Here is a 12,057-nt window from a genome sequence, read left to right as displayed (position 1 = left end):
TTGATCACAGGTAGTCTGGCTCCAGAGTCCAGGTTCTAACCTGTGGTACAAACAGTGCTGTGCCTTTTCTCTTCTGTCGTCTCCAGTGTGCCCACTTTTTTCAGTTATGGAGACCTGTACAGTATATCCTCACTTAACATTGTCACTAGCTTCTTGGAAACCACGAGTTTTAAGGAAAACGATGTATAACAAACCAATTTCCTTTTTACATTAATGTTATAATGAAACAACTTTGAATGAAGCAAGATTATTTAAGGGCCTGCTGTACATTATTTTGTTCAAAGTAAGTTTCTAAGAACTTATTGATAACATTAAGTAAGGACTTACTTTACTGGAAATTGAGTATTTGGAATTCACAAGAAGGGTAGCTTGCCTTGTGGCCCCTATAACTGTAGGTGGGGATGATTTAGCCTCCCTCCAACAGCAGTGCAGTCCTTCTCAGTGTAGCAGGAGCCGACTGGGCTGGAAACATCTTCCTGTGATGGTGACGTGTTCGGGCCCTACTACAAGTGCTGCACCTTGAGGGCCAAGATCTGCCCTCATACCCTCCTCTCCTCCTCCTTTCTAAATAACCTGGTGGCGGGGCTGGGGGTCCCTGAACTTGAGGATTGTCTTCTGTAGTGACTTGGGGTTTCCCACAGCTGGGACTGGCAGGGATGGGGCTGCCCAGTGCCCCTGGGACAGGCTTCCAGGCCCATATGTGTCTAGCCAGTCATGGCACGACTCTGCAAGCCCAAAGGATGGAGAAAGCTCATTTGCTGCTGCGGCCCCTCCCCTCCCCTGGGCTCCTGTGCAGGGCAGACAGAGCGCAGCCCTGCCTTGGGGGCTCTGTGCAGCAGGAAAAGCACCAGCCTCTGGATCCAGACAGTCCAAGTTGGAATGGGGCGTTGCCCTACTCACTAGCTTTGTGACTTTGAGCAAGTCATTTCACTTTGCTGAGCCTCCTATTCCCAACAGGACCTTTCTAAAGATTAAATAATGATAGGGGGTGCCTGACCCATGGCTCGGCTAAGGACACCACCGCTCACCTGCTGCAGGGAAAGGGGTGAGAGAGCAGAATGCAAAGGATTGGGAGAGTCAGAGGGAGATGGGGTTTACTTACTGACTTTTCTCTGCTGCCTCAGCCTCCCCTCCCCTGGGGCAGCCATACCCAGAGTGCCAGTGTCCTCTGTGGAACCGACATAAATGCAAAGATCCACCCAGCTGCTGTGAAATGACAGTGTGGGGCCAGTAGACACCAGCACTCCCAAGACCACACTGGGTTCCTGGCCGTGTGCAGACAACTAGCTCCTGCCCTCCTATGCCTCCCCCACAAATGGAACTGCAGACACAGAAGTTCGAAAGAGGCTTCACCCACTCAGCGCTATTGTGTCTTCTGGCCAACCCATAAAACAAGAGAACAGGAGTGACAGAGACACTCCCTTTGAACTTGAAATCTTTTCTAAACTGCCACTCCAGCCCCAGAGGCCCTCCTCAGGAGGTCAAAAAAAGCCCACTCGATCCTCACCTTATCCCAGATGCTTAAAACAATATTGTGGGAATGTAGGTCAGTGAACTGAGCCGCACCACACACCAGCAGGATTCCAGGGGCCAACCAGCCTGCGCCCTGGCCCACTAGGTCAGATGAGAACATAAACAAGGAACGCTGGGAGCCCTCAGCTTCCCCTGGCCCTAGTCCTTTGTTTATGTAGCACTTAAACTAACTTTGGGGTCGTCTCTGTCTGGCATGAAAGCCCTGAAGCTTTTTGAAGTTCCCCTGAAGTTAATAAAATTAGTCTGCCCTCATTGCAAGGCCCTGGCTTGGGGAAAGATGGATCCTCTGCTGTCTTTGTGGCATTTAGCTTTTTAAAGTTAATATTTTATAGCCAAAAGAGAGGAGGGGCAAGGGAGAAAATGCAGTAAATGTCCTCTAGAAGGCTAATAGGTAGCATGCCTGCCATCCCAGGCTCTGATTACCCTGGAGCCAGGCCTCCAGGCCTACTGGGAGGCTGAGCAATGGGCCTGCTGTGTTTAGCATGAGAGAACCAGCACTGGGGACGTGGACTGCTCTGTCAGTGTGTTCTCCCATGTAGACAGGAGGAAACTAGCTTGGGCTGGGCTATTGCCTCACTCTCAGGTGAATCATATCCTTGGGACACATCTGCTTGAGTAATTTATTTCTACCTCCAGCATCTCCTCCTTGGTGCCGTGTGTGGAACTAGTGCAGTTGGCCTCCTCATACTCAGTGAGTGCTCATTCACCAGGCCTGTGGTGGGTCAGGGCCACGTGAGTTACACAGAACCCTTTCCTTGCAAAACGCACAGTCTGGGGAGGGAAACAGACAAGTCAGCTGTCAGGGATAAGAGAGTAGAGTGGCCAGCCTCTCAGAACAGAGGGGTCTTGGCTCAATCGTGGGGGCCAAGAGGAGAGGAGGTACCTGCAGTGTCAGTGAAGCTGTCTGAAGGAGGAAATGCCCGAGGTGGGCCTTGGGTGGGGGTAGAGTCCCCGTTGGACAAGCTGGGATGAGCATTACATGAGGACTACACAGATAAGGGGGGATGCATAACATGGCCATGAGGACCCTGGGCGTGATAGATATGTTCATTAGCTTGATCATGGTGATGGTTTCACAGGCGTGTGTGTGTGTGTGTGTGTGTGTGTGTATCTAGACTTATCCAGTTATTTACTTTAAACGTGCCTGTTATTGTATATCAGTTATAGCTGAATAAAGCTGTTTAAAAAAAAAAAAAAGGCTCCAGGCATGAGTGAGCCTTGGAAATGTACCAACAACTATAGCCATGTATTCATGCAACATTTGCTCACACATTCAAGGAATAGCAAGTAAGCGCCTATTTTATGTGCAGAGAATGTAGCTATGGAGGAGAGGGACATGTTTCTGCCTAGAGCCTGTGTCCTGGTTGGAAGCAATAAACAAGTAAACAGATAAGGTCGTTGGCATAATGTCAGGTGGTGATCTGTGCTCTGAAGAGAGACAGGGCAGGATGAAGATTGAAGAGGAGTCCGGGCTGGAGTACGGGATGAGAGAGCCATGGGCCGCAGGGGGCACTGTAGGCTGGACTTCTAAGTCATTGTCAGCTTTTGCTGCTATAAACACTGCTGCAATGAGTGACCTTGGGCGGCTTCCCATCCTTTCCTGACATCTTCTCCAGCAAGCACATCAGTGGGATGCATTCCTAGATGTGAAATTGTTGGTCCAGATGGTATGTCCATTGGTCATTTCCATAGCAGCTGCCAGACTGGTGGGCACTTCTTATCATGGGGCGCAAGTTTGCTATTGAAGGCAAGATCTACAGGGCAGGGGTGGTGAGGAGCTGGGCGGGGCAGGCAAGGCTACCTGGCCATGCTGCCATCCCAAAGGCAGTACCTGGGCTGGTGCTGCCAGAGGCTCAGAGGGAGGTAGTGACCCTTCCAGTCCCTGATCAAGCCTCTGGGGAGAAGATTCAGGATGAACATAGCTCATAGTGAAATCAGGGCTGCACCAAGCTGACTTTTACAAGGACATGTGTGTCCCTCCTCTCAGCCTGGTCACCCACAAAGGGACAGCAGTGGCCACGGTGGCCAGGAGGAGACACGAGCTCTGCAGTAAAGGCCTGGCCATGGCCAGCAGGTCCGGGGGAAACTAGCAATTCTGCCTGGACTAGGGAGGGCATTGTCGAGGAAGGGAGGTAGGGCTTTGGAGGAAAAGTGGGCCAGGCCAAGACGGGCTTCCAGGTACAGCTAGGGTGAGCAGGAGTAAAGCCTCGGGCTGAGGTGCATAGGGGTGTGTGCAGTAGATGGGAGACGAAGGCCAGGCTCTCAGGGGTTCCTGTGGGAGGGGAAATTGGACTGAGGAGGTCTGTTCTAGAAGGCCTTGGATGCAGGCTCAAGAGTGGCCTGGGTGTCTGTCAGCTTCAAGGAGAGTACTGCTGGCTGTCTAGGCAGGTGCCCTGGGGACAGGCTAGGCCATGTGACAGCCTCACAGGGGGTGAGAAGGCCACTGCAACAGGGGCTTGAATTCAGAGCTACTTCTACCCCTGTGCTTTGTGACCTTGGAGAGATGACAGAACTGCTGGGCCTCCATTTCCTCATTTGTCAAGTGACACTATGGAGCTGCTGTGGGGACTGAGATGCTATCTGTGGAAAGTGCTCGCAGCGTGCCTGTTTTGAGGGGCCCGTTGTTACTGTGGTAGTTGCCAGTTTCAGGTTTCTGCCCTGCTCCCAAGTGTTTCATTATCTGTTAGGTGGGCTCATTGCCCTGCTACCCACAGGGTTCCTAGAGGGGCAGGAGCCAGCCATGTCTAGGGCCTGGGAGAGCTGGGGCTAGGCACAGTCACAGCTCTTTCAGTGTGCACCACTAATACCCTCTCTCTCTGGCTGGGTGTGTGGGGACAGGCAATGGATGACTACAGTGTGATCGGCCGCTCCCTGTTCAAAAAGGAGACCAACATCCAGCTCTTTGTGGGGCTCAAGGTGCACCTGTCCACTGGGGAACTGGGCATCATCGACAGTGCCTTCGGCCAGAGCGGCAAGTTCAAGATCCACATCCCAGGTAAGTGCAGCCACTTCCTCCTGATTTAGGAACACTGTGCAGGGCACAGAGAGATGACAGAGGTGGTGCTGAGACAGCACTCCTTGGCTCAGGTTCCTAATCCTGCCTTTGCCAAGACACAGGGTGACTTGGCCTGCATGGTGGCGTGGCCTCTGGCTGGGAAGCCAGTATGGGTTCCAAGAAGAGCCTGGACGTGGAGTGAAGGTCTAGTCTGAGCAGGATCAAGATTGGCATCTGAGTTCCCACTGCATCATTTACCATCTGAGGGAGCCTCGGGCCTGCCACTTGGTTTCTCTGTGGAGGCAGGAGTAAGATTGAGCTTACAAGCAGTTTGGAGGAGAGCAGGTGAGAGAGACCAATAGGGGCCTGGCATACCATCCTGGCACTGGTGGGGTTTCCAGAGATGTGAGTTGCCACCCCTCCTTTGCCCAGCACAGACCTCCAGCCTCAGCACCTCGCACTGGGTTTGTGCTGGGGTCTGTCCACGGGCTGGGTCCAAGAGTGTGTTTGCTGCTGGAAAGAGAGCCCTTGGGTTTTGTCAGTGAACTCATCCTTATTTTTTCAGCCTACAGTGCATCGCGTTCTTCTGCATCACAGGCATTGTGCTTGGTGCTGGGAATATGGAGCTTACAGTTGTAGGAGGGGCAAACAATAAACATACTAAAGAAATCCCTGTCAGATGGCAATAGGCGCCATGTAGAAAGATAAAGCAGGGATGGGATGGAATTGCTGAGCATGCTGCTTTGTATACGGTGATCAGGGAAGGATGGAGGGAGAGAGGGAGCCACATGGGTAGTCAGGGCGAGCATGCCACAGCAAGGGGGAAGTGAATGCAAAGGCCCTGGGGTGATAGTGAGCTCCAGGCACATTTGCAGGCCAGTTGTTTGGCAGAAGTGTGCTGAGCAGAGAGGTGTGCAGGACACGAGCAAGGGCTCATATTGTGCATCAGGGGCTGTGGGAAGGACTGAAGGCTGTGTTCGTATGAATGGACCATGAGCCACTACCTTTATTTTAGCAACAGGGTCTCACTCTGTCACTGAAAGAGAATACCATGATGCAATCAAAGCTCACTAGAGCCTTGACCTCCCAGGCTCAAACCATCCTCCTGCTTCAACCTCCTAAGTAGCTGGGACTCAGTTGTGTACCACCTCCGCCAGCTCCCATTTATTCCCTGCACAATTGTACCAGATACAGCTGATTCAGTACAATTCTGTTGTATTTCATAATAAAATAAAAATTACGAACATTTTCAAACAGACAGCAAAGTTGAAGAATTTTACAGAAAACACTTTTGCCTGCACCTGATTGCATGTTGACATGTTACTGTCCTCTGCATAACTCCAGGACTCAAGGGTGATCCTGCAAGGATGGAAAGCCATGGGGAGGTTTAGATCAGGGAAGCAACCAAGGTCACTTTATGGCTTCTTGTGTCAAATTTCCTCAGGAGAAGGTGGCACCCTGGCTCCAGCTGGAAAACAGAGACCCCAGCTGCCTCAGTGCTCACAGGGGGCATGAGCACCCTTCCCTCTCCTGACAGGGAATCCTTTCCTTCCTAAATCCTTTCACTGCCCAGAGATGGCATCTGCCTTCTCAGGTCACAGAGGCTGTGCTTCTCCAGGGCACTTTGCTCCCTGTTTGCAGCTCCTAAGGACTCTGTCAAGGTGGGGCTGGGGCTGGGGAGGCGAGGCACTGAGCCATGGGAGGCCTCCAGCAGTGAAGCTCTAAAATTCTGAAATTCTGTCCTGTCCTCCCTGCTGCTCCTTAGTGGCTGAGTCATCACCTCAGCCAAACAGGAGTCTTTGGGCATCCCCCCAGTTTGGCTATGGGTTGTCCTCAGAGACTAGAGCCCACAGGGCTATTCTCTGGGCTCCAGGGAGCATGCAGGGGACATGAGCCAGGCAGGCCAGCATCCAGACCTCAGTCCCCAAGGGCCTCGTGCCTACGCCTATCCAGGCTAGTGTGAGCTTTCTGGAAGGGAAGAACCGTTCAGCTGGGTCGGGGGCCATACTGCAGAGTACTCATCCTTCTTCTAAACAGTTCTGGGGCCCTGCAGGGCCAGGCAGAGGGAAGAGCTCATGGTTTCCTCCTTTGGGGACTGCCAGGATCATGCTGACCTCCCCTGAGCTCCCTTCCTATAGCCCAAGGCAAACTCAGAGCTGGGGTCTTCCCAGGGCAGGCAAGAACCAAGAGGAGTCTTATTCAGGGCCCCTCTTGGGGTGCTGAGGTGGGAGTGGAGGGAGGAGGGGTGTAGGGACACTGCCTCAGTCCACTGGAGTTCACATTCCTTTGTCAGGTCATTGTTGACTTTTTAGTCTGCCTGCTTCCTGTTTGTGGCTTTTAAGCTTTTTGTTAATATTACTGGTCAGATTCCTCCATCCCACCCACCACCTTCCATCCCTCCCACACCCACTCCCTGCTGATTCCTCCCTTTTAACCTTTTTGAAGTGCCTTAATTGTGAAAGAATTAGGCAGCCTGAACCATCCAGTGCCAGGTGAAGGGAAAAAGAGTTCATTGCTAGCTGCAGCCTGGACATGCAGGGTGGGGAAGTCTGGGTTTTGGTGCCTTGTGAGGTAAGGCTCCCAGCCTGTAGCTCTGACAGGGCTGGCTGGGTTCAGATGCACCTCATGGGCCTCGCTGCCAGCTCTACAGGGCATCCGGGCTTGGAAAGGCAGAATGAATAGTCCCCTGGGTTTCCTCCTATCAGCCTCACCTCAGGTTGCAAGGTCAGATGCCAGCAGGGCCAAGCAGGTGTTGAAGAGGCCAGGTGGCAGGTGATGGGGAGTGGTGGGGATGTGGTGACCTGGAGACTGCTGTGTGGGTCCTGCCAACTCTCACTATATGGGACTGTAGGCCTGGGGTCTCATTTTTTCTAATTTTATTTTTACATAATATCTCCCGATTAAAAACCAGAACTGTCTGTACTGAACAAAGCATGACTTTGGGCTGGTTTGACCCCTAGCAACTCATAATTCCTGTTTGAATTTTAGAAAGGACACTTGGACCTCAGGTTCATGAGGTGAAGCCAAACCGTAATATGCAAACAGTATGTTTTAAGGAGCCACAAACTCTTGCCTCAGAGACAAGGGTCCTGATGCTAGGGCTGTTGACTCCTCAGAATGTACTATGGAAATCAGAGGGCTGTGGATGGCCCCATCCTTCCTGATACCCAAGGAGTCTTCCCAGAGAGTCTTGGGGGATCTCAAGGTTGGAAGGCCCCATATTTACCAAACATCTCCCTTCAAAGACCTTGCCATTTGCAGAATTGTACTTCCTGAGGGAATAGGAGGCCCAGCAAGCTGCCAATAGGAACCTGCTGGGGAGTTCTGCTGGTAGAGAGTAGTTGGAAGAAGGCACTGGACATGGAAGAGGTGGAGGTTTCTGTCTGTGTCATAGCATCATTTATACTTCCTGAGGGTCATAGGCTGGAATGGGTCTTGTTATCTCCATCTCACAGGTGGGAGCCAGGGAGCAGAGTGCCTGAGGGCTTTGCCCATGGTTTGTCTGTGTCGCCCCTCCCCTCTCTATCAGCCCTGTTCATAACCCTAGAGAGCAGTCATGTCTTCCAAGAGTTTGGAGCTGGGAGACCCATGTGGTGCTTGGAGACACACTGTGCCTGGGAGGCTGCTCTCCCAAGGCTCATCTTGGCAAGCCATCTGTCCCACCGCTGCCACCCTCCCCTCTGCATCAGTGCGCCAGCATCTGCACTCACTCACAGAGGCAGGCTGGATGGTGGGTGAGACAACAGCTTCTGCAGCCCCTCCTGTTCCCACTTAGCAGGGAGAAAAGAACACCTTGATGACTCCCAACTAGAGAAGAATCAGAAGCTGAATAGACTTGTTCCTAATGACAGCTCTGAGTCACCGTGCATTTACTCCAGGACGGAAAAGGGTGCACATGTGCCCATGATCTTATCTCCTGAAACAATGTTGTATAAATCTAAAATCACCCAGGGCTGTTGTTTTGTGTACCTGCCATGATGTGGCAAGCTTTTTGAATGGCCCAAATTCATGGTAGGTGGCCCCTCTCCCACAGGGTGCTCCTGAACCAGCTGATTTGGAGCAGTTCATGTGTGTGTCTGCTTTAGCACTGGGGAGCATTTGGAGCTTAAAGTCGTGTTACTGGAAAGCCCCAGACCCCTATTATCATTCATGTGTGCGTGTGATATGCACGTTTGATCCTTACCAGGCAACCACTGACCATGAACAGAGCTGCAAGGGCTTACCTCATACCAGCCAGAGAGCTGTGATTGAGAACATAGCCCGCTGAAGGCCACAGCCATGGCCTCATCCTAGCAGCAGGTGTTGCCCACATGCCTGGAGCTCAAAACTGAGCTCACGTCTCAGGAACTTGGTCTTGTGAGTAGTCAGAATTCTCATTCAAACCCTAAAATAGAGATCTACTTTTGGTGATCTTTAATAACCTTTTGATTATTACTAATCACAACTTAATAGATACCAAATGAGAAAAGAAAAAATGTGTAGAACTGTACTTATGGTTAAGACTCCAGAAGGAGCTTCTATTTATCGATCATCAGGGGGTGAGCCAGCACTCAGGAGAAGGAGAAACAGTCCCAAAAATGTGGGCTACGTGTATACAGGGCAGTCGGTCTCCCCACTCTACAGCTGAGGAGACCGGGGCTGGCAGGATGGGCAGTGCAGTTGCTGGTGTTCCCATTGCAACAAGCACCTCATTTTACTGCACAAGCAGACCATTTCAGATCACTCTGCTGTGTGCCAGGGCAAGGATAGTCTGTGCCCAGGGAGGCAGACTCAGTGCAAGAAGCCAGAACAAAGCAGACACTTGGGCAAAGGTAGCAAACGCCCGCACTGAGATTGGAACCCAGAGCACCTCACTCTGAACCACTCTGCTCGAGACTCCCCACACCACGGTGCCTTATAGGCAGGGCTGGGGGTGAGGCACTGAAGTGCAGCTCCCTTCCTCAGGGTATACAGGAGAAGGGAAGGGAGGGGTTGGTCATTCAGCTCAGTGTGCCCTTGGACAGAGGGCCTGAAATGACTGCTGTGTGGCCCCTGGGGAGAGGGGCTGGAGTCAGGAGAGCCACTGCTGCTCACCTTGAAGGGGTCCTGAGGAAGGCCCCTGGGCCATCCTGCCTCCAACACTGCCCCTATGCTCACCCCCAGGGCTGCAGGGGCTATGACTCTGAATTATGACCATCAGTGTGCCAGGCGGAAGGGGATGGGATGGGAAGTATTGCTTGTATGAATGAATAAACGAAGGAGTTTGGTGGAATAGACTGGAGTGGAATGAACAAATGAATGTACCCAGGCTCACAAGGGCCACTCTCAGCTCTGTTTTCTGCAGGTGCACAGTGGAGGCTAAGCAGCCTGGTGCTTCGTATGCCACAGGCTTCCCCAAAACCTTAGTAATGCAGGCAGACACCAGCCTCATCAGACTCCCTCAAAAGTTGCTACTAGGGTCAGGGCTTGGGAGAGGGCTCTAGTTTCCTGGTCTTTAAAACCAGGGGCCGGGCACAGGGGCTCACTCCTGTAATCTCAGCACTCTGGGAAGCCAAGGTGAGAGAATTGCTTGAAGCTAGGAGTTTAAAACCAGCCTGGGCAGCAAAATGAGACCCCGGAAGCCAAGGTGAGAGAATTGCTTGAAGCTAGGAGTTTAAAACCAGCCTGGGCAGCAAAGTGAGACCCCATCCCTATAAAAAATGTAAATCAGTTAATCAGTCCATCAAGAGTTTACCAGTCCATTTGACTCAGCAAACCTAGTTGAGGCTTAGGGCACTCCACAGAGGAGGGGCTTGAGCACTGGCAGAGATGGCAGGAGAGGAATGGGACTAGAAGAGACCCTAGAGAGGCAGCCTGAGAATTCACATGCCCACTGTATAGGTGAAAGGACTGGAGCTCAGGGCAGGTACCAGGCCGGGTTCCCAACTCCCCATCCCATGTCCTTTACACTATCCTGGCCTTTTCCCGACCATAGCCATGAGGCTGGACAGACCACTGGCCACAGGGTTCTAGTGAACATCTGATTCTAGCTCTCTACACAGCCTTGTGCTCCCTGCTCACCCTCTGCTCAGAAGGCTACTCCTCTGGGAAGCTTGCTCTGGCTCTCCTCTGCAGCCCTCTCCCAGGACTCTAGGGTTCCAGCAGGCGACCCGTGGCCCCTGTGCTGAATCAGGTGTTTCAGTGCTCAGCGTGGTATTCTATCCCATCCTCCTCTGTCCCTCATCACAGTTTTTTGAGCCCTCCTGTCTAGTCGCTAGAGGGGGTCAGAGGTGAAACAGGGCCTAGGTAGGCAGGGGGCTCCCCAAGTGTACAGAGAGCTCTGGGCTAACACCCAGTGGGACAGCACTCCTCGAACTACTCCCTGGTTTAGGAGAGGGGACAGGCCAGACCAGGCCAGGAGTGCAGGGACCACTGGGCCAGTTAGCCGGAGGGTCTCCTGGGGCATCCCAGGCTCCCTTCTGATTGGGACCAGCCAGTTTCCACTCTGCGCTTCAGCTTCTTCAGTGCTAACACAGGGCTAATCATCCTGATTTCCAGGGAGGCTAAGGATTTAATCATAGAATCCCTGGAAAGGGCTGCCTATAGTGCCTATAGTGGCAGGGACTCGCTAAGTGGTGGCTGGAATTCTGTGTTGTGTACACCCACCCCTCATTTGGCAGCCCTTCTTCTTGGTGGGGGAGCTCACATGTTCACTGAGGGACCTGATTCCTCCTCCCACCCATGCCCTGTCCCCACCACAGAGCACTGGGAGACAATGCCTATGGGAGCTTTGGTGTTACATTCACGCCAGGCTGCCTCACGGGAGATTAACCAGCCACCTTTCAAGCAGGGATTGGCTGTGCCACCAGGACCCCTTCAATTTATTGACCCTGGAAGGCATTTTGCATTTGGTCAAAAGCAAGGATTATACCTTTCCCTCCTGATTAAAAACAGAAGCCAAATCATAGAGGCATCCCCCAGATGCCCCGCTTTGCCTGAGCAGGTGGATGGCCAACGTCTCTCCTGGGACCAGTACAGGTCAGGGCAGTAAGTGCTTCAGCTCAGCCCAGAAGGGCCTAAGTCCCAGAAGCTCTATTTTTTTTTTTTTTTCTTACTTGATTGTAGTTAGCTGTGTATAGAAGCTCTATTTTCTAGAAATATAGGTTGTTTAGTATGGGCTTGGCCAGGCCTGCAGGGGTTATGAACACACTCCTTCAGTGGTTTGGGGGGACCAGTGTGTTGGTGAGGTCCTGGGCAAGTGACTCTAGGAATAGAAACTCTGGTCAGGGACATTGGTCCAAATAGGCTGGTGACCAGAGGGAATGGAATTCCTGGGTGACTTGTAGCATGAGAGTCTACAGCCATCCATGGGGTAGCAGGCAGGGCCTGAAGCTGAGAGTGTCAGCAGTACAACCAGCTGCTGCCCCTGAGCCCATGCCCTGTACCAGGCAGCATGCCCTTATGTAGTCTGACCACTCAGTCCTGCCAACAGCCCAGGGAAGCCAGTCTATCATCACCCCAGTTCTGCAGAAGAGGAAATCAGACCAACCCCAGTGCCCTGGCAGCCAGCC

The 12,057-nt window shown here is 52.4% G+C and overlaps 1 protein-coding gene across 7 annotated transcripts in view; it reads left to right on the top strand.

Moving 5' to 3' along the window:
* Positions 1–12,057, top strand: part of EEFSEC (eukaryotic elongation factor, selenocysteine-tRNA specific) — a 260,592-nt gene that overhangs the window by 203,581 nt on the left and 44,954 nt on the right. For all 7 annotated transcript variants that reach the window (XM_035274746.3, XM_035274745.3, XM_002758694.7 and 4 more), the window contains one exon: positions 4,372–4,528. In XM_035274746.3, coding sequence (XP_035130637.2) covers positions 4,372–4,528 — 157 coding nt within the window. The remainder of the gene's footprint in view (positions 1–4,371; positions 4,529–12,057) is intronic.

The sequence above is a fragment of the Callithrix jacchus genome, chromosome 15 (assembly GCF_049354715.1).
Source record: "Callithrix jacchus isolate 240 chromosome 15, calJac240_pri, whole genome shotgun sequence".
Lineage (NCBI taxonomy): Eukaryota > Metazoa > Chordata > Mammalia > Primates > Cebidae > Callithrix > Callithrix jacchus.
The sequence above is the reverse complement of the archived record's forward strand: the minus strand, read 5'-3'. Positions and strand labels throughout refer to the sequence as shown.